This window comes from Leucoraja erinacea, chromosome 22 (genome assembly GCF_028641065.1).
Source record: "Leucoraja erinacea ecotype New England chromosome 22, Leri_hhj_1, whole genome shotgun sequence".
NCBI classification, from domain to species: Eukaryota; Metazoa; Chordata; class Chondrichthyes; order Rajiformes; family Rajidae; genus Leucoraja; species Leucoraja erinaceus.
The window spans coordinates 28,786,354-28,812,462 of NC_073398.1; the positions used below are offsets into that span (position 1 = coordinate 28,786,354).

Sequence of the window (26,109 nt, forward strand, 5' to 3'; positions counted from 1 at the left end):
AGAAGGTGTAAGACAAAAGAATTGAGGAGTTCCAAACTTTGAAGCCAGAGAAAGGAATGTGGGTCGAGGGGGAGGAGAGAAATTGGTGTGAAAGGGGAGAGGGGCACAGGGGAGGCATGGGGGAAAGAAAAGGGGGGGGTGGAGGAAAAAGGGAGGAGTGAAGGTTGTAGGGGTTGGTTACCTAAAATTGGTATTTGTCTAATTTTGACCAATGAGATGGTTATTTTATGAATTTGAAGTTGGAAGCAATGCTTGATGCTTAAAAATGTGATTCGTGTAATAAGCAGAGTTCTTTCTTACAGTGGGGTTTAAGAACTCAAGAAAACAAATTCATTGTGTCAAAACTGCCCTAGTTGCATGTAGCACATCAGAACTCCCACTGGGAGAGAGCACGTGCTGTTGTTTATATCATCCCAGCTTGCAGGCATTCAAAGTCTAATTTTTCCTGATTTAAAAAAAAAAAAATTTTAAACGATGCAATGATTTGAACCTTTATATTTGCACTGACTGTTTTCTACTGTAGGACATCCATCTGCGACATTGGATTAGTATTTCTCCTCCATTAACACCGACTGAACTGCTGGTTGTGTTCTAAAACTGCATTTTGCAACTTTTAAGTTATTTTACAGTCTTCAGCAATCTCTATTTCATAGCTCTTGTTCAATTTGTCTGTCTCCATGAATCCATTGATTGAATGACCTCTAACTTATCCCACTGAACTCTCACTATCAAAGAGATTTGCATTTCCCTATCTATCCTCCCCCCCTTCCCCTCATCCTCTGCAACTTAAAACTAGTTTGTCTCTTTCCCAATTTGACTGCAAACATGTTCTCCATTGATACTGCCTGGCCAGCTAACTGTACAGCTTTTCAGAATTTGCAGTTTATTTTTTATTTGTTCATAAAAAATGGGTTTAAATCAATATTTGACATACCATTATTTTTTTTTAACTTTTGGAAAATTTTGGCCTAGATGAAAATAAAAGCTAACAGCTCCAGACGCATTAGCTGTACCTGCCGTTCAAAACATGAGATAAGTGATTCATGCACAAAGCTGCTGGATGAGAAGGAAAGTCCGGATGGTTTGGAAGCTGCTTATCTTGAGGACTTGTCCCTGAATCATTGGAATAACTAGCAATAGTCTGTGAGATCCCCAATAGGAATAGTTTAAGCTTTATTTCATTATTTTGCTTTAATTCTGTACTTGCTATTTCATTATAACTATTGCTTTCTGTGCTCCATCTCAAAAGCAAACTTCTTGCTTCACATCTTCCAGGGAGTGATTCTCAAACCTTTTGGTGTGGCTCGGATAGTATCTTGTGACATCCATTCAATGAGGAAGTGCTTGAAGAGTTTGTACATTGAATTTCAATGAAGTCTCTTGAGAATTAATTTTAATGTATGATTGAATGAACAAGGCTTCAGTAAACTTGTAAATGGGATCGTATTGCTCTCCCTAAGGCAAGGCAATGGACTATTGCATAATCAATCTTGAAATCTGTTGAGTAGAACTAAAGAAATCACAAGAGAATGTATTGTAGATCTGTGTAACAGCACAAATTGTTTTCATCAGATTGCTGCTGTATGAATTTGAGGTACTGGGGTTCCCAGGTCAAGGTGATATGACATTACGCAGATTCTCCCATTCATTTTTTAAATCGTAATGATAACGTTCCATGACTGGTTGCGGTATATACTCAAGTAGTTATGGGTAATTTTAGGGTGGATTGTCCAATGAAAGAATAATAGCTAGTGTCTGCAGAGTAATATAATATGGGTAGTTATAGAGAAGAGGCATTTCTGCCGTCGATAAATCGGCTAATGGCATCAAACGGAAATCTTGCATAATCTGGAGACTGCCTGTACTTTCACCCAGGAAATAGCATCTATGTAGTTTAAAAAGTAGGAGTGATGTGCAGTTGTACAAATGTCCTGCAGTAGTTTTATTTTTTGATTCACAAAGCGACACAATGTTACCTTGTACATGGCCATGTTTTTACAAATCTGAGTTGCACAGTTGTACTAGTCTGAAAAATGGGATTGAGAATTTGCTATGTGCAGATTCTAAAAAAACTTGGACTTCTGCCGGTTTTGTTTTAAGTGGTCAGTTTGGAGCCAGGGAGAAGAAACTCCTCCTAAACAGGGAAGACTATGTTTTAACATAGTCTTGAGAAAAAGGGGTAGGCTATTGGTATCTGACAGAACTTCATTGAGCAGCACATTTTGTTTGCACATTCTGTAAATGTCTTGTAAAAATATTTAACCTTCCAGAGAATAAATATGATTGGGTTTGAGTGATAATGGCTCTGCAGTGATTATATTACTGTACTATTAGTCAAGAAGGTTAAATTAGCCTTGCCCATTTCAAACCTCATTATGGTAGCTACAGAATTTGAAACTAGTTAATAATCTGGAATAAACTGGTTATCAGTAATGATTTAAATCTACATGATTATTGTAAAAATCCTGTATGGTTTTCTAATCTTTTTGGAATGTGGATCCTGCCTTCTGATTTGTAAATGTCTTTGCTTTATACCATAACCACTGCACTATAATAGAAATAAAATGGAGCAGACCCCTTGGTTGTTCCCACCCAGTCCATTCATCAATTACCTGCAAACCACCTTGCATATATCAGCACAAAGAGCCAAGTTCCAGAGCTAAAACAAGAGTTGGCAGCCTTTGACATTACAGCAGTATTTTATTATGATATCTAGAAGGCATGGGGGTAAAACAAGTTGATAGTCATCAAGGAGAAAAGACTCAACCTTTTGAAGCTATGGAATGCACAAAGGTGGTTGTGATTGGAGATCAATCTTTTCTGTGTTTGCAGGAGTTCCTTTAGAGCACTGTCCTAGATTCAACAATCTGCAACTGCTTCATCAGCGCACTTCCTTTCATCATAAGGTCAGAAATTGACTCCCTGAAGATCCATGGGAAAACCATTACCTGCTTGCATGTTCCCCTCCAACCCACTCAACATGCTGACTTGGAAATATATTGACATTCTATATTATTAGTTGGTCAGAATTCTGGAACACCACCCAACAGCATTGTGGCAGTCCCTTCACCAAAAGCATCGCAGTGGTTCAAGGAAATGGCGCACCACCAACCTTAAGTGCAATTTGGGAAACACGATAAATATTGGTCAGGCTCCGATTCCTCAAAAAATGAAAATGCCAGTATATATAAATGAAATTGGGATGTGGGAAGTGCAGTGGTTTGAATACTGTTCTTTTTCCTCTTGAACTTAATTCTTCAGATGAAAATCTACCCTGGCTTTGTAGATCTGACGTTACAGAGAATATCGTTAGTAGTGGTATTTGGTTCAGAACTTCAAATACAGTAGGAGAATATAAAACTATTGAATTCATGATTAACTGACAGTTTATAATTATATTTCAATGACTGATGGTGGGTTGCATATCCCTCCAAATCTATCCTATCCATGTACCTGTCTAACAGCTTCTTATTTGTTGGGATTGTCCCTGCCTCAACTACCCCCTCTGGCAGCGTGTTCCATATATCCACCACCCTTTGTATGAAAATGTTTCCCCTCAGTTTCCTATCAAATCTATTCCTTCACCTTAAACCTATGTCCTCTGGTCCTCTATTCACTTATTCTGGGCAAGAGACTGTGCATCTATTTCACTCCCAATCTTTTCTTATAGGAGGGAGACGAGAACCGCATGCAATATTCCAAATATGGTCTCGCCAATGTCATGGTTAGCTGCAGCTGTTCCAAATCCTATCTTTACTAATGAGTGCAATCCTGCCTTCCCCATCCTATCTAACTGTGGTGCCACTTTCATGGCGCTATGTATCTGTGCCCTTGCAGTTCCTTGCGTCTAGATTGCATCCTCTGTTAACCCGTTGTGGCAATAGGCAAATTGATGTGGAATTGGGTCATTTCTGAGGCAGGAGTTGATTTATGCCACAACCATCATCAAAGTATTTCATTCCCAGTAATTAGCTTATAATAATAATGATTCATAGTATTCATTAATGACTGGTTACAATATATATTCCATTAGTTTAATTATGGATAGAGTTAGGTTGAACATTCAATGAAATAAGGGCAGCATGGTGGCGCAGCGGTAGAGTTGCCGCCTTACAGCGCTTGCAGCACCAGAGATCCGGGTTCGATCCCGACTACAGGTGCTGTCTGTACGGAGTTTGTATGTTCTCCCCGTGACTGCGTGGGTTTTCTCCAGGATCATCGGTGTCCTCCCACACTCAAAACGTACAGGTTTGTAGGTTAATTGGCTTGGGTTTGTATACTTTGAATAAGTATAAATTATCCCTAGTGTGTGTAGGCTTGTGTTAATGTGCGCTGGTCGGTGCAGACCTGGTGGGCCAAAGTGCCTGTTTCCGCGCTGTATATTTAAAATTTAAAAAAAAAAAAAAATTATTATTATATCAAGTCAATGTAAGGCGATGGATTATGAATTAGTACAGAAAACTGACCTTTCAGATGAGAAGAAATCTGTCTAGACAGCTTACTCCGGAATTGAACTATTGTATAACTTGGGGACTGCCTGTTTAAAGCATAAAATTGCGAGAGAATCTAATTTCCTGTCTGAAAGATGGGGGAAAAGGCTTGCATTCACATACAATAAAATTCCAATAATAGACATTCTTGCCATCAAACACAAAGAGTAACTCAGCATGTCAGGAGGACATGGATAGTCTGAAGAAGGGTCCCGACCCGAAACATCACCTATTCATGCCCTCCAGAGATGCTGCCTGACCCACTGAGTTACACCAGCACTGTTCTACGCAAGATGGCAGCATCTGCAGTTCTTTGTCTCTATCCCTGGGATTTTGTCAGGCTGGCAGATTATTCAACAACTATGTTACTATTATCAATGTCCAAGCATTTTATTTCACGTTTTTTTAAGCTGTTACATGTGCTTATTGTCCAGTGAATTTGGTGAGTCTAAAGGGAGTGTAAAATATAATGAGTATAATTTTACAGTAATACCGTGGAGATCTGTGGGCATGCCAACACATTGTGCAGCTTTTGAAGCATCGTCACTGTTGTAATACAATATGTGCTCTCCATGTTCTGAAACTGTCCTCAAAATATTATCTGGTCACAATTATACACACTTTATTTTGCTTTTGGTTACAGAACCAAGCTATATCAATATTTCCAAGAGCAAATCATTGGTACCAATGAATTTTGAAACGTTGAGAGATTAAATACGTTAATTTTTTTCTAAATCAACTTGAAGTGATCCTCTACTTGTTCGAATCATCTCACTGATCTACACTTCCTTTTTATCTCAGCCACCACCAGTGATTTTACACTTGACCAATAGAGATATGATTCTTTGAGAGTAGTCTGCATGTTTTTTTTTGTGTTGGCTTGTCATTTATGTATGTTTTTTAAATAATGAATAGTAGACTAAATGTTCATAGATAAAAAAATATATAGCAACTCTGCCACAAATTTTAAATTCATATTCAAATATTGCTACCACACATGCTAAGTGCCTGTGATTACAAAATCAATTAGTTATCCTGTCTGGCTTATACATGACTCTAATCCAATTGCTAATTTAATTCTTAAATAAAAATTCAAATATAAAACACGAAAAAATGGGAAAAAAAGATAGCAGGTCAGGCAGAATCAGTGTGAAAGAAATGGTTACTGTTTCAGGTTGGGGACTTTTAAACAAGATTGGAGGTTTACTGCATTTTCAGTTTTAATTGGTGTTTGGCCATAGACGTTATTTATTTGGTGCTGTAGTGGTCACTAATCCTACCAGTGAAATCTTCACTCACAAAATGAATCAGATTAAGGAGAGAAAATCCTTTATTTTTAACTTCAATTTTTCAAACAAATAATTCTCTTTTTCACCATTTCTTACCACCCCCCCCCCCCCAAAAAAACCTCAACTAAATGTCTGATAAGTGAATTGAGAACATTGAAGTTCTCAATCATGTTTTAAAATATCATTGGGCCATTAGAAATTATTAGTTTGGAAAAAGGGTCGCAATACAAAATGTCGCCTTTCCTTTACCTATACAGATCTTGCCTGGCACACTGAATTTACTTTGTTTTAATCAAAATTCAAGTATTCGTAGTTTCTTGTGTCTACCTTAGATGATGTCATTTGTGTTTTAGGCTATCCTCAATTTACGGGGTCTGTGGTTGATTGTGTGTATTCTTTAAAAAAAAAAAAAGTTCTGTACTGTGAGCAAAGCAGTTTTTTAGTTTGACTTGTAAATTGATAATCTTTGTAATTCTGATAAGATTGGTTGTAGACTGAATTATTGCTCTTGTTACTTTTTGAAGCATTAGATGTGTAGCTTTGCTTTTTAAATCCTCTTTGAGCATTACCTGGTTGTGTACTTTCAGCTTTGCTAAGATCATAATAGTCAGTTCAGATTTGCAGGTGATATCTCCAGGATTTGAGTGTTCACGTAGACTGATGTCTGTGGGAGGTTCTGTTTTTTCTGGCCTGAACTAAATTGAGACTTCTATCTCCAAGTGAGGGTAAAGCATGTGACATATTTGTGGTTGGCATTACTCTTGGATCTTGTCAATGTTAAAGCCCTGTCCCACGGTACAAGTTCATTCCAAGAGTTCTCCCGAGTTTGCCCTGATTCGAACTTGGAGATTTACGGCAATGGCCACTCATCGGTACGCAGGGCTCTTGTGGACATTTTTCATCATGTTAAAAGTAAACTAACTTGTTCTTGTATGTGGAGTGTAGCAATGCAAAAGGCTAGCATATACAATTACATAAACATGTTTCTAATGGTCAAAGTACAGACTGTAGTAGGAAATGCCTTGCCATCAATCAGTTAATTGACTTCATATTTATCAAAAATCTACTCTTTAACTTGCAATTTTATAATCATTATTTCACTGATGTTTGTAGTTCTGCCATGAATTTAGCAGGCAGAGCATTGTAATGTAACTTCCAGGGATTTGTTCAACAGTTGATTGAGTTCAGAATAAATTGCGTCAACATCAATAATGCGACATGCCAAACACGTCTCTTTCTTTGTTCAGGACACTGATAGATGTGGAGAACAATATCCAGGGAGTATATCTATTATCTATTTGTTAATTTAGTACTCCAAGATTCACCAGCCAGTGTGAATTGCCAATTATCCACATAGAATTATGGTTTAATATATAGAACAGCAATGATGCATAGAAATTATGATTACACTTGAAAATAAATCTGGGTGCAGATTTGTGTATGAGGATTTCTGAATGTGGTCAGATATTATACAAGACATTATATTAAAAAAACCTGTCTTCGGGCTGTGGGGATGGATATTGATCTGAGCCGAGCTAGTGGTGTTGGCATAGTTGCTGCTGGCAATTGGCCTTGTAGTCCCTGGGCTAAGAAATGGAAACTCTTGCCATATCTCTTTAATCATGACCATATCCAGTGCACAGCTCCATCTTTCCAACCTCTCTGCATCCACATATTATAAGAATGCGGTTCATTGAATGTTCCATGAAACGACAATGAACAATTATGGTGCTATAATCTAGCAAGGACATAGAAACATAGAAATTAGGTGCAGGAGTAGGCCATTCGAGCCTGCACCACCATTCAATATGATCACGGCTGATCATCAAACTCAGTATCCCGTACCTGCTTTCTCTCCATACCCCCTGATCCCCTTAGCCACAAGGGCCACATCTAATTCCCTCTTAAATACAGGTGCACAACCTTTTATCCGATAGCCTTGGGACCAGACACTTGTCGGATTTCGGACATTTTCGGATTTCAGAATGGAAGATTTTTAGCGTAGATTAGGTAGTAGCCCGGATTCGAACTTGGAAAAGTTGGACGCTGCTGGCCACTCCCGGGTGACGGGAGGGCTCTTGTGGAAATGTTAGTCATGTTAGTTTGTAGGGATTTTATGTGGTGGTGTATGTGGAGTGGTGCAGGGGGAAACTTTAGCATATAGTCCCCTACCTACCATGGTTTCTAATGGTCAAAGTACAGACTGTAGTAGGAAATGCCTCGCGGATCTGTCAGTTCCGTCCGGCTTCATATTTATCGCTGGTGTACTCTTTAACTTGCAATTTTATACCCATTATTTGCTGAGGCGCTCCAAATCCTGCCATGAATTTAGCGGCCGGACATTGTAATGTAACTTCCAGGGATTTGTTCAACAGTTGGCGGATCAGCAGCGCTGGGCGTACCATCGGGGATGCGGGCAATGCACGTACCGGGTCTTTGTTCGGCAAGCTCCGATACGCTGTGGCCGAACAACACACAGGGATTGCGGAGCGTCGCTGGATTTGGAATTTAGGAGCTGGGGGATCCGTCCGCCGCGTGGGAATTGCCGGTTATCCACAACCCCGGCAACTCTACCCCAGCAATGCGCGCATCCAAATCCAGTGACGCTTGCGATGTAAATCTGTCGGCGGCCACAGCGCTCCGGAGCTTGCCGAATGTGGTCAGCCGCCGATACCCGACATTTGCGGAAAAAAACGTCTTCAGGCGGGCTGGGGGCGCTGGATTTGGAGCTGCCTCGCAGCCAGGGGTGTTGCCGGGGTCGGAGCTACAACCAGCGCCGCCCACAGTCCCACCGGCCTAGCGCTGCGGAAACTCTTGCACGGCGAACCGGTAAGGCACTGACCGCTCCCCGCCACAGCTCCATCTAGGGGACTAAGAATTAAAGTTTACACCTTTATACCCCCCGGTTCACATAAAATGCCCATCCAACAACTGACTAACATTTAAGCAATGATTAGCAGAGGTTTTAGCGTCTCCCGAAATCCGGGGAGGAGGCAGGAGCTACAGTAGTACAGACCTGGGCCTGCACCACCATTCAATATGGTCAAGGCTGGCATCAAACACAAGCTTTGGTGCGCAGCGACATCTGGAAAAAATGGGCCGGTTTTCGGAGCTTTTCGGTTTCTGGAACACCGGATAAAAGGTTGTGCACCTGTATAGCCAATGAACTGGCTTCAACTACCTTCTGTGGCAGAGAATTCCAGAGATTCACCACTCTCTGTGTGAAAAATGTTTTTCTCATCTTGGTCCTAAAAGATTTCCCTCTTATCCTTAAACTGTGACCCCTTGTTCTGGACTTCCCCAACATCGGGAACAATCTTCGTGCATCTAGCCTGTCCAACCCCTTAAGAATTTTGTAAGTTTCGATAAGATCCCCCCTCAATCTTCTAAATTCTAGCGAGTACAAGCCGAGTCTATCCTGTCTTTCTTCATATGAAAGTCCTGACATCCCAGGAATCAGTCTGGCGAACCTTCTCTGTACTCCCTCTATGGCAAGAATGTCTTTCCTCAGATTAGGAGACCAAAACTGTACGCAATACTCCAGGTGTGGTCTCACCAAGACCCTGTACAACTGCAGTTGAACCTCCTTGCTCCAATACTCAAATCCTTTTGCTATGAATGCTAACATACCATTCACTTTCTTCACTGCCTGCTGCACCTGCATGCCTACTTTCAACGACTGGTGTACCACGACACAACACCCAGGCCTCGTTGCATCACCCCTTTTCCTAATCGGCCACCATTCAGATAATAGTCTACTTTCCTGTTTTTGCCACCAAAATGGATAACCTCACATTTATCCACATTATACTGCATCTGCCATGCATTTGCCCACTCACCCAACCTATCCAAGTCACCTTGCAGCTTCCTAGCATCCTTTAGGACTGTACCTAAAGAGAGAAGAGGCTACCTACTTTAAAGTAGATTAAAATTCATGCTGAATGTTCAATTTGTGCTATTGGGCCCCAAAATGAATGGCTAATCTGTTTGGCTGAGGAATTACTGTTGGCCAAGATATAAAGGTATGTAATGCCATGAACGTTGTGCTGTGTTTCCTGGGAGAAGTTGTTTGTTCTAATGTTTAAAATGAACAAAAAAGCACTGTATAAGATTGTGGTCGTTTGAATGGATTTCTCTGATCAAGCAATATCAAACTGAAACCTTGCCAACATGGCAGCAAATGTCTGTTTTAATAGTTCTGCTATTCCAAATCTTCACAACCTATGTCAAACTCTGTGAGACTCGATGACAAAGTTCTGTGAAACTAATGCCCTGTGGTATTTGCATTGACTGAATGGCACCATTGTGTTGGGCTCTAATTGAAAGACTTGACTGGTTTCATTTTTTCCAGATAAGCTGCTTATCTTCAATTCTAACTTGCAGTTCTTGAGGCTTTCTCATTACCCGTCCTAGACTTCTTGTAGTATGGTAAATTGTAGCGTTAAGCAGGCGACCAGATAGTGATTTTAGACCTCAAATACTGACTAACCTTTTTTCAGTTTTTCGCAATTCCTCCTGCACTCTTGCACACAATTCTCCCATCCTGCTTTACAACCACCACCACCTCCCTTCCTTTGCTCTCACTACCACCTTCCCAAATGCCATAGGTTCTGAAAGCAGTAAACTAATTCAGTGAGTAGGAAGGAACTGCAGGTGGCTGGTTTAAACCGAAGATAGGTACAAAAAGCTGGAGTAACTCAGTGGGCAAACAGAATCTCTTAAGAAAAGGAATAGGTGACGTTTTGGGTCGAGACCATTCTTCAGACTAGTTTAGTGAGCTGGACTTGAATCTTTCAGACTGCCATAGTGTGGACTATATTTGTCTATTACGCCATCAAGAGATATTTATCTAATAGGCCATCGGGTGAAGTTGTAAAAGACTGGTGTATGCCATATGACTCATTTGCCGATGTACCTTCAGGTATAGAGCAATGGAATGGAAATAAATTTGAATTCTTAAACTCAGCTAATTATCTGTTGCATGGCATGGGAGTAAATTGAGTTCATAGTGAATAGAATTGTTGCTGCGTGTGACTGCAAGCTGCTGCTTAAAAAGTCACAAAGTGCTGGAGTAAATCAGCAGGTCAGGCAGCACCTTATCAGACTGAAGAAGGATCCCGACCTGAAACGTCACCTATCCATGTTCTCTAGAGATGCTGCATGACCCACTGAGTTATTCCAGCACTTTGTCTTTTTTTGTAAATCATCATCTGCATTTTCTTTTGTCTCCAAGCTGCTGCTTAAATTGGCTTCCTTTTTGAATCTGAGCATTGTTAGTTTTTAAATGTGCACTTAGTTCAGTAATAATGTTCAACTGGTTCTTTAGTGGATAAATATTTTTTTTTTTAAAAGCAGGTCACTTTCTTCAAACCCTTCACATCTTCCTTTTCCACTACCCGAAGATCCAACGGCCTTTTCAGGTGAAGGGCAAATGTTTAAAAAAAAAAACTATAAAACGGAGTGGCTAGCGGGAATGGAAGAGTTGACTAGGGAATTTTAAACGGAGCAATTTCCCTTTGTAAAGGTAATAAGGAAAGTGATGTATGTCTTTGGTGGAATCTTGTTGGCATTCCTCTGCCTTACTTTCAGCTTGGAGTTCAGTGCATTAGTTGGACTGTAAAATTAGTATTGTTTTGTTGAACATCTTGAATCCTGTTTTGTTGAGGCCTCGACCCGAAATGTCACCTATTCCTGATCTCCAGAGATGCTGCCTGACCCGCTGAGTTACTCCAGTTTTTTGTGTCTATCTCCAGAAATAAAAGGCGTGGGTGGGCACATCTTTTCTTTCTGGGTTGAAATCCTGATCAATTGCTCAGATCATACACTTACACACACACATGCCCATCTCATACTTCCTTCTGAGTAGGAAGGAACTGCAGATGCTGGTTTAAACTGAAAATAGGCACAAAATGCTGGATCTCTTTTTTTTTGTAAACTCAGCAGCTGCAGTTCCTTAATCCTCCCTGGTTTTGGTGGACTGGATTGAAAGGAGACCTTTGCATTATTATTGGCACTGTTAAGTCAGGTCTGAAGAAGGGTCTCGACCCGAAATTCTCGATTAGAACGGGTGTCAAAGGTTATGGGGAGAAGGCGGGAAAATGGGATTAGGAGGCCAAATTCTGTAGAATTCTCTGCCCCAGGAATTCGAGTTTTCAGGAATGTTTCTTTGTGATGCAGGTTTAAAAGAATGATATGGCTGCAGACAAATTGCTACGGTTTTTCATTGTTTTTTTTTTAAGCTATTTGGATTGCCTTTCCATTGTCAAAGAGAGGCAACCTTGTTCCAAGACTACAATTATGGCATATTTTGGGTGTGCACTTAACACGAAAGATAGCACTCCTGTAATTTGCTTGCCCAGTCTTTCAAGTATGGATATCTCGCATGCACCTTGAAGTGGGCTAGGTTTGAAACATGAATAGTGTTGGGGATGATGTTACGCTGTTCTAGTATTTCCTCCATCAGTTTTTATTAATATATGAACCATTTTTAGTAATTGCTTGGGGGCATCAATCGTATCTGATCCTGTCGTAACTCTTTGTCTGCATCCCTATTTAATAACAAATTGGACTCCTAGTCCAACCCACACGTGTTCTGGCTAATGATAACAGCAAAGGTAGGTGATTAGGTAACTTGAGTCTAAGGCAAAAAGGTATCTGTGGAGAGGGAAATCGAGTAAATGTTCTTAGAAAATGGTAATCATGATATAACCATAGAACAATTACAGCACGGAAACAGGCCATCTCGGCCCTACAAGTCCGTGCCGAACAACTTTTTTCCCTTAGTCTCACCTGCCTGCACTCATACCATAACCCTCCATTCCCTTCTCATCCATATGCCTATCCAATTTATTTTTAAATGATACCAACGAACCTGCCTCCACCACTTCCACTGGAAGCTCATTCCACACCGCTACCACTCTCTGAGTAAAGAAGTTCCCCCTCATGTTACCCCTAAACTTCTGTCCCTTAATTCTGAAGTCATGTCCTCTTGTTTGAATCTTCCCTATTCTCAAAGGGAAAAGCTGGTCCACATCAACTCTGTCTATCCCTCTCATCATTTTAAAGACCTCTATCAAGTCCCCCCTTAACCTTCTGCGCTCCAGAGAATAAAGACCTAACTTATTCAACCTTTCTCTGTAACTTAGTTGTTGAAACCCAGGCAACATTCTAGTAAATCTCCTCTGTACTCTCTCTATTTTGTTGACATCCTTCCTATAATTGGGCGACCAAAATTGTACATCATACTCCAGATTTGGTCTCACCAATGCCTTGTACAATTTTAACATTACATCCCAGCTTCTATACTCAATGCTCTGATTTATAAAGGCTAGCATACCAAAAGCTTTCTTTACCACCCTATCTATATGAGATTCCACCTTCAAGGAACTATGCACGGTTATTCCCAGATCCCTCTGTTCAACTGTATTCTTCAATTCCCTACCATTTACCATGTACATCCTATTTTGATTTGTCCTGCCAAGGTGTAGCACCTCACATTTATCAGCATTAAACTGATAAATGTGAGGTGCTACACCTTGGCAGGACAAATCAAAATAGGACGTACATGGTAAATGGTAGGGAATTGAAGAATTGATAGCTGGGAAAAGTCAGAAAATCGGTTTTGAAGTCCAGACTTAACATTGAATGTAACATTTTTGATATTATTCTGCAACCTAAGGCTTTATTTCCAGCACGTTTTCCTTTTTGTAGCTTTATTATTTGTAATTTATTTATGCCTCCATCATACCTACCTTTTTTCCCCCACTAATACCATTACCCCTTTTTTGTTATTTCATTTTCTCCTGCTCGCTACACTATTCGCAGAACTTTGAAGTTTCTACCTTTGTATGCAATTTGAAACTTGTTTTGTTTTATTCACCTGATCTGAGGGAAGTTCATAGACTTTGCAGATTTTCCTCTCTGCACCTGATGATACCTAACTTAATGAGATTATCTAGCATTTTATCATTTGATTTCATTACTGGTTTGTATGGATTAATTGCTGATATCCTGTCTGACAAACTAGCTTATTTTTTGGATGTTGGATAAAGAGAAATCAGGATTGTGTTTTGGGATTTTTTAAAGTTAGTTGATAAGGTGCTGCATGAAAGATTCCTGATCAAAGTAAGAGACTGGCATTAAGTATAATATATTGGCATTGAAAGAGGATTAGCTAAATAAGGGAAAAACAGACAACAAAAACTGTTATATCAGCTCAGCAGGTTAGGCAGCATCAGACCCTTCAGAGACTCTAATCCTAACTCAGAATGTTGTCTAAGGTACACAAAATTGCTGGAGAAACTCAGCGGGTGCAGCAGCATCTATGGAGCGAAGAAAATAGGCGACGTTTCGGGCCGAAACCCTTCTTCAGACTGGTGTCTATCCGTTTCCCTCCACACATGCTGCCTGACCTGCTTAGTTGCCTAGCAGTCTTGTCTTTTACTCAAGATTGCAGTATCAGCAGTCTCTTGTGGCTCCGACAGAAAACCAAATTGGCTTAAATAAGGTTGAGGTGCCCCAACGATTGGCATTGGAATCTTCACTATTTAATTTATTTTAGCTAAAATTGCTGAGGATACAAAGAAAGGAAGATGATCAAATTGTGAAGAGAATTCTATATTCGGGGATATAAAGAGGTTAATTAAGTGGAAAAATGCTTAATAAAGTACGAGGGGAAAAGTGAAGTCATCCAGTTCCCCAGTAAGAATAGGAAAGCATAATATTTAAATGGAAAGGTTTCACAGACTGCTGCTGTCTAGAGGGATGTAGGTGTCTCCATACACAAACAAAGTTAGCACGCAAATGCAGCAAGAAAGTAGGAAGACCAATTGAATTTTGACTTGTACTGCAAGATGGAGTGGAGAATAAAAGTAGGGAAATATTGCCGCAACTATGTAGAGTGTTGGTGAAGCTATCAATAGACTACACAGGGTTAGCCACTTTATTTAAGAAGCCATATTTGCATTGGAAGTAATTTAGGGAAGGTTCAGTAAATTGCTTTCTGGGATGGGAGGATTATTTCATGAGGAACTATTGCACCCACCCTCTACTTTGCATTTAGCAGAATAAGAGGTGATCGTATTAAGATGAGGAGGCATCACAGGCTGGATGCAGAAAGAATGTTTGCCCTACTAAAGAAATTGAAAAACGAGTGTTTCAGAATAAGGGATCATCCATTTAGAACACGTGGAACAATTCCTTCCATGGATCATGGATCTTTGGTATTTTCAACCCCTGAAACTGAAGGCCAAGTCATCAGATGTAATTAAGGCTGAAGGAGAGAGATTTTTAGACTGTGCAAGGAATAGGCAGGAAAGAAGCTGATGCCAAGATCAGATCAACAATTATCTTATTGAATGGCATATGGCTGACTGCTGGCCCTATGTTTCAGAGTCAGTGAGTAAGCTACCATATTAAATAAACCTTTTTAATGACAAGGTTATGTTGACAGTTGTTTTAATGATATTTTATGCTAATCATTTGTGTTGCTTACATTTGATCTAGTTGATTGCAGAGCAAATGATTCTGAAATGTAAGAAAACAAAATTTAACTTTTCACAATTAAAGTAAAGAATGCAAATACTTTTGATGGAATTGTATTCTTACAGAATTTAAGTAGAATGATTCATATTTATAAACTGGGGCCAAAATTTGGAATCCAAGTGCAATAGTTTAACAAAGGAGTGGGAATCTCTGGAGCAAATTACTGACAGGAATGTTGGAAGATTTGACGGTTACAAAATCTCCTAATCATTGAGATTTATTATTTAGAAATAGTGTTGTGGCTAAGTGGGACAGATGGACTGAGGGTCACCTGTTATTTAAAACTATTATGTTAGACTAAAATATATTTTGCTCCAAGTTGGGAAATCTATTGTTAGCCATGCAATTCCATTTCCAACCTGGAATAATCTCTGGAATTGTTGACATTTGTGTCAGCTATAAAAGGTGAAGGATGTTTACAGTCTGGAAACACTTTGCATCAGTCCCTCCCTCCATGATTAAAGTCTAATCTCATTTTCTTATGTCCTATATTTTTTGAGTTATTTCCCATGCATGTCACTTGAGCATTTCCCACTAGATCCATCTGAATGGGCAGGGTGGGTTTATTCACTCATAATAGATTATATCGAGCTTCATTAACATACCAGTTAGCTTTCTAATCACACCATTAAAGTTTATCACTCCTGCCTACTGCCAGTGAGATATAACTTTTAACTATGCTGTGTTATCGGGTAACTATCATTATTTAATTTTTCTAACCATCTTGTCAGACAGCTCCTATGAGGATGGTTTGCTTTCACTTCAGTTCTTGGCAGTAATTATCAACCTAAACAGAGTGAAGTGTATGTCCAAATGACAGTTTTTATTGACCAGTTCAAACAGACATGGGATTGGTGTTTTCTGGTTGATGTCTCATATTGGCGAGGCCAGACAGAGACTCTTTTTTGAAGAATGTAAATTAGTAATATTTTCAATAATCTGATTGTATTAGTGATACCAACACTTTGATTCCTGACTTAATTACTTGAATTTAAGAACCCCAGCTACTATGGTGTAATTCAAACTTGGTTAATTAGTCTAGGCCTCTGGCTGCTTGTCCAGGAGCATAGTCATTGCATTACTGTCATCTCAGCATTTGCTTTGTCTGTAATTATTGCATTTGCCCTGGAGTCTGAACCTAGATTATGTGCTCAACTGGAGAGGGTTAAGCCTTCGACTTTTTTACCTTGATGAATGTGTTACCACTGAACTAAGGATGATTCTCTTCATGTTCAAGAAGGAACTGCAGATGCTAGAAAATCGAAGGTAGACAAAAGTGCTGGAAAAACTCAGCAGGTGAGGCAGCATCTATGGAGCGAAGGAAAGGGGCAACATTTCGGGCCGAAACCCTTCTTCGTGTTAGACACAAAAAGATGGACACAAAAAGATGGAGTAACTGACAGTATCTCTGTAGAAAAGGAATGTGTGACGTTTCAGTTCGAGATCCAGGGGAAAGGGAAACGAGAAATTTTGACGGTGATATAGAGAGAGATAGAACAAATGAATGCGCAAGGGGTGCAGCTGGAGAGGATGTTACAGAAACTCTCATCAGAGAGTGAAGTAGAACTTCTTCAAACCTAGGCATACTTTGAGGCGATTTTGCAGTGGGGCAGCCAAAATGTGTAGAAAGGAACTGCAGATACTGGTTTAAACCGAAGATAGACACAAACAGCTGGTGTAGCTAGTAACTATCTTTGCTTTAAACCAGCATCTGCAATTCCTTCCCACACATGATTCTCAACATGGTACATAGATTGGTAATGATTGTCTTCAGCAAAAATTACACTCCAACTAAAATGTACTTCCATGATTCTTGTGATTCCTTGCACAAAATGTAACATCTTTTGATGGGTGAATTGATCACCCTTCATAGCTACTGGCAAATAAGCCATAAATAGGAAGGCAGTCTTTTAAACTATTTTCAAGTCATTTTGAGTTATGCTATTCATATTATGCATAACCTCACCAACTCTTGTGAACTCTGGTTAGGTATAATTGAGAATTATCATTCAGTTCCAAGGTACTAGAGGCAAGCAATATCGGATCCATTCAATAGAAAGCCTGTGGCATTGATTTATTATTGCTGTATGTACTGACATAGTGGAAAAACTTTTCTACTATACGTGTGGATCATACCATGCAACAGAGTGCAAAAGAGAAAATAAACATTTTCTGATTAAGATAGTCCGAGGGTCTCCAACGTAGATGGTAGCTCAGGACCACTCTCTAGTTGGTGATGGGATGGTTCAGTTGCCTGATAACAGCTGGGAAGAAACTGTTCCTGAATCTGGAGGTGTATGTTTTCACACTTCTGTACCTTTTGCCTGAGGGGAGAAGAGGAATTGTCTGGGGTGAGACTAGTCCTTGATTATGCTGGTGACCTTGCTGAGGCAGCATGAAGTGCAGCTTTGTCACCTATCCTTCATGATTACATTCTGTGTCAGGAAGACAAGGATATAGTTGCAGAGAAGATACAAAGTCAAGGAGTTTGTAGATTAATTTGGTTGGAATTATGGTGTTGAAGGTGGAGCAGTAGTTAATCGAGTCTGGCGTAGGTCCCTGTGTTATTCTGATGTACTTGTTACCTTGCCAGCCAAATTGCAATGGGTCTAGGCTAGGACCAATGTGTGCTGTGACCAGACCAGCCTCTCAGACTGATTCCTGGGATGTCAGGACTGTCTTATGAAGAAAGACTGGATAGACTTGGTTTATACTCTAGAATTTAGGAGATTGAGAGGGGATCTTATAGAAACTTACAAAATTCTTAAGGGGTTGGACAGGCTAGATGCAGGAAGATTGTTCCCGATGTTAGGGAAGTCCAGGACAAGGGGTCACAGCTTAAGGATAAGGGGGAAATCCTTTAAAACCGAGATGAGAAGAACTTTTTTCACACAGAGAGTGGTGAATCTCTGGAACTCTCTGCCACAGAGGGTAGTTGAGGCCAGTTCATTGGCTATATTTAAGAGGGAGTTAGATGTGGCCCTTGTGGCTAAGGGGATCAGGGGGTATGGAGAGAAGGCAGGTAAGGGATACTGAGTTGGATGATCAGCCATGATCATATTGAATGGCGGTGCAGGCTCGAAGGGCCGAATGGCCTACTCCTGCACCTAATTTCTATGTTTCTATGTTTCTTTGTTTCAAAGCATTTCATGATAGCGGATGTCGGAGCCACCGCACTATTGTCATCAAGGCAGATTATTTTTCTTTGGCACTGGAATGATAGTGGTTGTTTTGAAGCAGGTGGGAACCGCAGGTTAATGCAGTGAGGTTAAATGTCTGGTGAATACACTTGCCAGCTTTGCACAACAAGCTCTTTTATGGTGGTAAGTGTTGATACTAGAGACCCAAGTATTTTTTTGGAAGTTGAGCATGTGACTGAGAACTCTGTTAATAGATTTGCCTTTTGCCTTTCTGGCTCCCTGGTGGTGGAAGATGGACTTCTGAGGCTCTTGTCAGTATCCTGATTTCTGTTATCCTTTACTGAACTAGATACTGAACAAACATCAGGAAAGTATATTAGTCTGTTCTTATTCAAATTAATTGGAATTCATGGAAGCTTGCGTATTTATCTAATAAACAGCTGAAATACACAGTCCAGCATTGATTAACACTCTGCTGGATAAGCAGATGTCTGGCACTGATAACTATGTTACACTTCGTTTTGCTCTCTGAAACTGGGAATAGAAATTCATACCTGTTAAATACTGATACTTGTTGACAGGATCTACCTCTGGTATGAAATCCCGCCCTTTCCATTCAAACACGAATGAAAACAGCTGTTTCTGAAATGTTGCAGTCGGTGCGTTAGAAGAGCGGAGAAAATTGGCTGCCGAAGGGTTAAGTAACTTAAGCACTTTGTGATTATTTTTAGGTTGCTTTAGTAACACTTGAAGTTGCTTTTTAAAACCAAAGACTCATGAGAAACAGTGAGAATTGTGTGGAATTATTACTTTAAAAATAATTAATGATTTCCATTTAGTTCAGTTGTTAGCAAATAACACGTTTTTTAGATTTATTTTCTAATCTTTTCTTTAAATCACAGCTACAGTTCCTCACGATCCAGTAATCCTCTTGCTCTGTACCATAACACCCATTTTCCATGTGACGACCTGGACCATATCGTGGCAGGCTGAACTGATTTGTGAGGAGAATTTGCAGCCAAATCTGTTTCATTACCTGTTATCCACATGTGTTTCCTAGTGATGGTCACAGCTTGGTGAGATCAATGGCAGGAATATCGACAGTTTATTTTTCTTGCATAACACTGACTCAACTTTAAAATAGGTATCAGTTGCATCCATTCCCAAGGTCTTCATAAATATGGCACAACTAACCATGGGTCAAATATAAATTACATGTGGCGTTTCCTGGGCTCAGTACCACTCACTAACTGGACGTTGTGATGAGTTACTTGATGAGTTTATTATGATGACAACAGCTACGTTTTTTTTTTAAAAGAGCAGCATTGTGGCAAAATTGTGCTCTAAATTAGGATCACTTTCAAATCATCAAATTAATGATACAAATGCATATTTCTAATTAACTAAATTAAAAAAAAAAATTCCCCTTGACACTTTAAAAAACAGGCTTATTTTACTGTGGCAAATCCTGTGTAAGAACCATTTTATTTGTTTTGCCCTAATTAACCGTTTGGCTCTATTGAATACAATGTTCCCTAGACGTGCCACTCCCTATTTTTTTTGTTTTTTGAAATGGCTATCCTGGTTTTACTTTTCCAAACCAGTATCAAGCCAGATGAGGTGCTGGATTGTGCAGACATTTGGTTGAAACATTCAGCTTCCTAATTTTGTGAACTAGTCAATTGTAGTGAATAATACATTTTTCTTCTCCCCGTATTTTTCCATCCATGACTTGCTTTCTCTTGGTCTTAAGACACGTGATTAATTGTTTATCGTTTGTAAAGCATGACTGCAAATATCAAGATTTCCAAAAACAGACATCTGTGATATGTAGCAGGTATATACAAAAAAGCTGGAGAAACTCAGAGGGTGCAGCAGCGTTTATGGAGCGAAGGAAATAGGCAACGTTTCGAGCCGAAACGTTGCCTATTTCCTTCACTCCATAGATGCTGCACCTGCTGAGTTTCTCCAGCTTTTTTGTATACCTTCGATTTTCCAGCATCTGCAGTTCCTTCTTACTGTGATATGTAGCAATCTACTTGTTCCTTTCTTGCTTAAAGCTGATGAATGGATTACATGGGCCCGAGAGGTGATTTTACCTGTTGGAAAAGATCGCCAGAACAACTTCTTCACCTGTGCCAACAGGTCAAGATATTATTTTTCCCAGCTTGTCTCACAACTTGTTAAAGTTGGTTGCCTTTGAGTTACATTTTCATTTATTGTGAGAAACTGTCTGTCGTACCAGCAACTGATGAAATGGGCCATTTTACAGTTTTCTGAGATGAATTGTGATGTCTGGTGTTCAATTTGGCTTTTGTCGCCATTGTCATCAGTTATGAAGATATTAAACTAATGCTGTTTTATTGCATTACCAGTACGTTGAATAATTTATTATATGATATTTTTTAATTTGCTTGCAATTACCCCCTTCACATGACATACTGTTTAACCAGCAGTGATTCATTCTACTGTGACTCAGTTTAAGGTGTTCTGAGCAGAGATGGTTTAATTATAGATGAATTGAAGTGTGTTACTTGGTGCTGTCTGTTCTGTATGCTGTAAGAACATTTCATTTTAAATACAATTCTGGAAACAAGTGTTCTATTGTTTGTGCAGTCTTATAAATTTAAATTAAAAAAACATAATAAGCGAGCTCTCGATCTCCCTATTTTAAAGGGATCAAATGTGAAAAATCTGCTTATTTTAATTATATTTACGTTTTTAAATCGGACTTAACCAATTATTTGTTTCAATGACTGTATCCAATTTTATACATCTTGGAGAAGGGCCCCATATTTCCAGTGAGAATTAGCATTGTCATTTTGGCAAGCATTTTAAAATCATTCTCCAGTTATCACAAGGATGAAAATAAAAACAAATCCTGAGCATATCTTAGCTTTTGTCTAATAGAATTATCCAGCCAACAGAATCTTGTTCTCCAAACATTTGTGAGAAAATGTAAGGAAAAATAGTAAAGAAGAGTTGGTGAACCAATTTTACAGCAAATGAGTAGAGACGAAGATTATAATTGGATACATTTAAAAAAATGTTTATAGTACCTTAGGCCCCCTGCGGTCGTGGCTGACCATGGGTGTCTCCAGGGTGCTATTCCATATATGGAGGACGCCTGTGTGTGACTTTGTTTACTATGGGGAGACTGGTGCACAGACAGCCACCCCACGGTCCTTGACAGATCTGGTTCAGGATCCAGTGGCATGGAGTCCAAGACGACCGGAAACCCTTTTTTTTTTTTTTTTTTTTTTTTTTTTGCTGCAACCTTCATCCACCTTCCCAGCTGTTGTGACGCTTCACTTAGGTCAGCCATCATCCTCCGCCTGTTCCACCGTTGAGGTCTTGGTTGGATTGCTCTTTGTCAGAGACCTCCCCCTCGACCTTACCGCCATGGGTGGCCCTACCAGGAGCTTAGCTCCAGACGGCATCGATCTCAGATCCACACATTCTTCTCCGCCACGACAAGGCGACAAACCGCAGAGAAGAATATTAGTGTATATAGAAGTGTATATATAGTATATTTCTGTTAATTTGTTCCATTTTGATTTTGCAGAATAAATTTGAGTTAAATATTGCCAGTAGCACAAAGTGAAATTCTAAAGAATATATCAAATGTATTTTGAGCGATGTGGACTCTGATTAACTAGAAACTAGTTGCGCTGCACCCAAGGTTTCCGTGCCCGTCCCGGAGGTTCACGGAGGTTTTTGTCAGTCTCCCTACCTGCTTCCACTACCTGCAACCTCCGGCAACCACCTGCAACCTCCGGGAACCGCACGGAAACCTTGGATGGGGCACAAAGTCTCCAGAGGTTTCCGTTCAGGTTTCCTAAGTGGGACAGGGACATAACTCAAACTAACAAGCTAGTGTTAAGCAGTACGTGACGACTGTAGACCATGTACTTTACTCTGATTTTGGAGTATAATGTGAGAGGGTGCAGTCGAGTAGGAATGAACAGAAGATGTACTGGTTGCATTCAATCTTTGTTTGAATGATTTGACATAAAAGAAAACTTATTGGAGTGATAGAATTTAGTGTGTGTGTGTGTGTGTGCATAAACGTTTTCCTACTTTCTTCCTTGAACTCTTACTGGTATCTTCCTTGATCACCTCTATTTTACTGCATGATCAAGTGGCTTTATTAATGGGGGAGAAAGCAAACCATTATTTTCCATAAGTCTTGATGCTTTCTCTACTCCATCCTCATCATTGTTGCAGTCATTGTGGGAATGTACTTAAATAGTGAAAAAGGTCTAGTGGAGATTGCAACAGACCATATTTCACTGAAGCAAAGGAGAATTTTACCTGTGAGCTGGCTGGGCACAGATTAGATAGACATCTGTATTTGTAGAAAGAATGAGGAAAGCTTCTAGCCAGTCAGGTACAGAGAACTGTATTGTAAGTCTGTTCTCATGCAAATGAAAAACCAATTCCAATTTTGGATTGCAGATTTCAGGTACATTGCAATACAAGCTTGTCCTCATTGAGACTCTAATGAACTCACTGGGCAATGTACAGATGATTCTGCAACATTAAAGCACTTGGCATCAACGTGGAATGTGTAAAAGTAACTTCTGACAGACTTGGGGTTTTTGGTTTTACTCTGTATCTTGGTGCTCTGTGAGGGCTGTTTCAGTCTGCCTTGGCTCAGTTTTCAGGGATGAATGTTTCCTTTGCAGTTCCACAGCACTTTGACACCAGGCTTGTAAAAATAAAACATGAGCTGATTGTATACTTAAGGTTAAAACTATTTCCTAATGTTTACCCTTGCCGACCTCTATTAACTTATCTTTTTGAAAGTCATTTCTAAAAATACATTTATACATGTTCCTGTTACACTCTGTTTCTGTGCATTGCTTCATTTCCTTATCTCAACCTCTAAATCTGTTCCATTGTAAACTATCATCATGACCCCCTCTCTAAACATTGCTATTTCTCGAAGACCTATGGATCAGGCAGTTTCTGTAGAGGGAATGGGCAGGTGATGTTTCGAGTCGGGACCCTTCTTCAGACTGGGCTTGTGTTGTGCCCTCGTGTGTCTTACTATTTCTCATCCATCTTCCAGAACCTCAAGGCTTTTTGACCTTGGCTGTTCTTCTCAATCAATTTGCCGACACCTTTTTATAAATGTTTCAAAGTTAAATACGCTCTAAAGGTTGCTAAAGTAGGTTGTGTTTTGCTATTTGGAGAGCAATTAAAATGTTGGAGAGAAAATTAAGATTGTGGTTCTTTGTGCAATTTCAGAGCAATATGTTACTTTAGCAGAATAAAATTGGGATAAACTGATTTATTCTGAACACTGAAGAAGCTATTTTAGTGAGACGATAATTCCCCACAATGTTCATCATAAACTGCCAGATGGTGAAAATCTAAAGTAAAATCAGTACATGCTGGAAAGAGTACATCATAATATGTCTGTGGGAAGATAAATAATCAATGCTTCGGGCCAGTCCAAGAGTCTAGTACCAGAACCATTGACCTTTTTTTGCACAAATGTTGCCTGACCTGCTGAGTATTATCAGTATTTTCTGTTTTAATTTATACAGTCTAGACTGTACTTTGTTCAGAACCTTTGTATTTCCACTTTTATTTTTTGCTCAGTATTTCCTCTTTTTTCAAAACGAATTCAGTTAAGATCCTTTTGTGAATTATTTGGAAATTGTCTCTGTTCTGCATCTTGTGCTTTCCTTGACACTTTTTCAGTATCGAAAGCAAGCATGAAGTTACCATACTTGGTGGGCTGAATGAATTTGTAGTCAAGTTTTATGGACCACAAGGAAGTAAGTAGACATGCAATGCAATGTTTTAAATGCTTTGGACACAAATTAAGATTGCCACTGACTTGCATACTGCTGGGTGATGGGTGGATTAGTGCGGATAAATATCAGGCTTCTGAGTGATATAATCTCATTATGCACAAGAACACGGGGAAATTTTATGCGTTGTTAAAAATTTATAGGTACTTCCATTTCATGAAGTATTTACTTGATCGGCATCAAATGCTTGTGTTGAGTTTATACAATTAGTATTTCCTTAGTCAAAAGTTATCCAGTCTGATGTTGAACAATGTGCAAGACAACATTTAATTGCCTGTGTGAAACTTGTCCTTGTAATAGAAGCTACATTTTTAGATCTGAAATAAAGAGGTGCTTTTTTAACATTTTTTTTTTACCCCTTTCCCACAAAGCTTCGTGGCAAGGGTATATATAGTCTTTAATTCCGTGCTGAAGATGACAATTTTTCGTGTGTAAACCTAAACTTGTTCAACAGTAGGTGGTTCACTGCCAAGTCTGATTCATCTTAAATGAATGTCCGCTCCTACACTAGTCAGATAATAATAAACCATGAGATCAAGTGCAATCTTGAGCATTAAGTATGCTCACTGGGCAAAAGTATTGAAGACTGCTCAGTCTACAACTAAGTCGTCAAAAAAGTGCTGGAGGTACTTAGCAGATCGAGCAACATCTGTGGAGGGAAATAGATAGACGGTGATTTGGGTTAGGACCCTTTTTCAGACAGAATTATATGTTTATTATGAATTAATAATTAAACTAGTAGTCGATCAGAATTGAAAGCATCAAAATTACATTATCAGGGCTGAATAACTGAAGCAATGAATTGCAATTGCCTTTGGAAAACCCAAAAGGGGGTTGCAGAATTGTTAATTATATTGTTAATTGTTAATTATTGTTAATTACAGCAACTCATCCTCCATGTCCATGATAGCAAACACTAACTGGTGCAAGTTTATTGCAGCCAATTCCTTGGTATTAAATGGATCCTTCAGCTCCATTGATCGAGTTCTAAACCACTCTTTACGAGAGCAATTAATAAATATAGAAACAGAAAATAGGTGCAGGAGGAGGCCATTCGGGCCTTCGAGCCAGCACCGCCATTCATTGTGATCATGGCTGATTGTCCCCAATCAATAACCCATGCCTGCCTTCTCCCCATATCCCTTGATTCCACTAGCCTTTAGAGCTCTATTTAACTCAAATATGCTCGAGTCTGAAGAAGGGTGCTGACCCCAAACATCACCATGTTCTCCAGAGATGCTGCATATGCCGCTGAGTTACTCCAGCACATTGTCTTTTAAAAAAAATAAACCAACATCTGCAGTCCGTGTTTCTACAAAACAATGATGACTTTGTAAATACAATAATGGGTAAGATTAAACTAAATTGCATTGGACTTGCAAATTTTTCTTTTCTGTTGCACATTAGGGGAACAAGTTAACTCTTGTCGGGGCTACAATATGCTGGCATTGACTTTTCCTGATGTATTAGGTTTAAATGTAATTTGGAAAAATTGAGTTAGGGCATATAGCATCCAAACAGGCTTTTTTGCTTGACACTCTGCTTGCCTATCATAGTCATAGTTGTGCATCAGTCTCTTCAGCCAATAAGCTGATCAAGGTGTCTTCCAGACAACCCATTTTCCCTCAAAGCCTTTACTATCCATGTTATTTAATAGAATAGTCTTCAGTATTCATCCACTTCTCTCATCAAAGTGTATTGCACAAGGGTATTCTGATCTAACTATCTGGCTAGTACACACTAAATCAGGATTGAACCAAAGTCTACTTAGTATTTTCACCTGGCATTGAGTTAGAAGCTACCAAAGGACTTGCTTTCTTTA

The 26,109-nt window shown here is 39.5% G+C and overlaps 1 protein-coding gene across 1 annotated transcript in view; it reads left to right on the forward strand.

Annotated features, from left to right (window-relative positions):
- ube2h (ubiquitin-conjugating enzyme E2H (UBC8 homolog, yeast)) overlaps positions 1 to 26,109 on the forward strand; it is a 77,596-nt gene that overhangs the window by 19,225 nt on the left and 32,262 nt on the right. Inside the window, 1 exon segment of the mRNA XM_055653353.1 lies at positions 24,175 to 24,251. Within this exon segment, the coding sequence (XP_055509328.1) occupies positions 24,175 to 24,251 (77 nt within the window).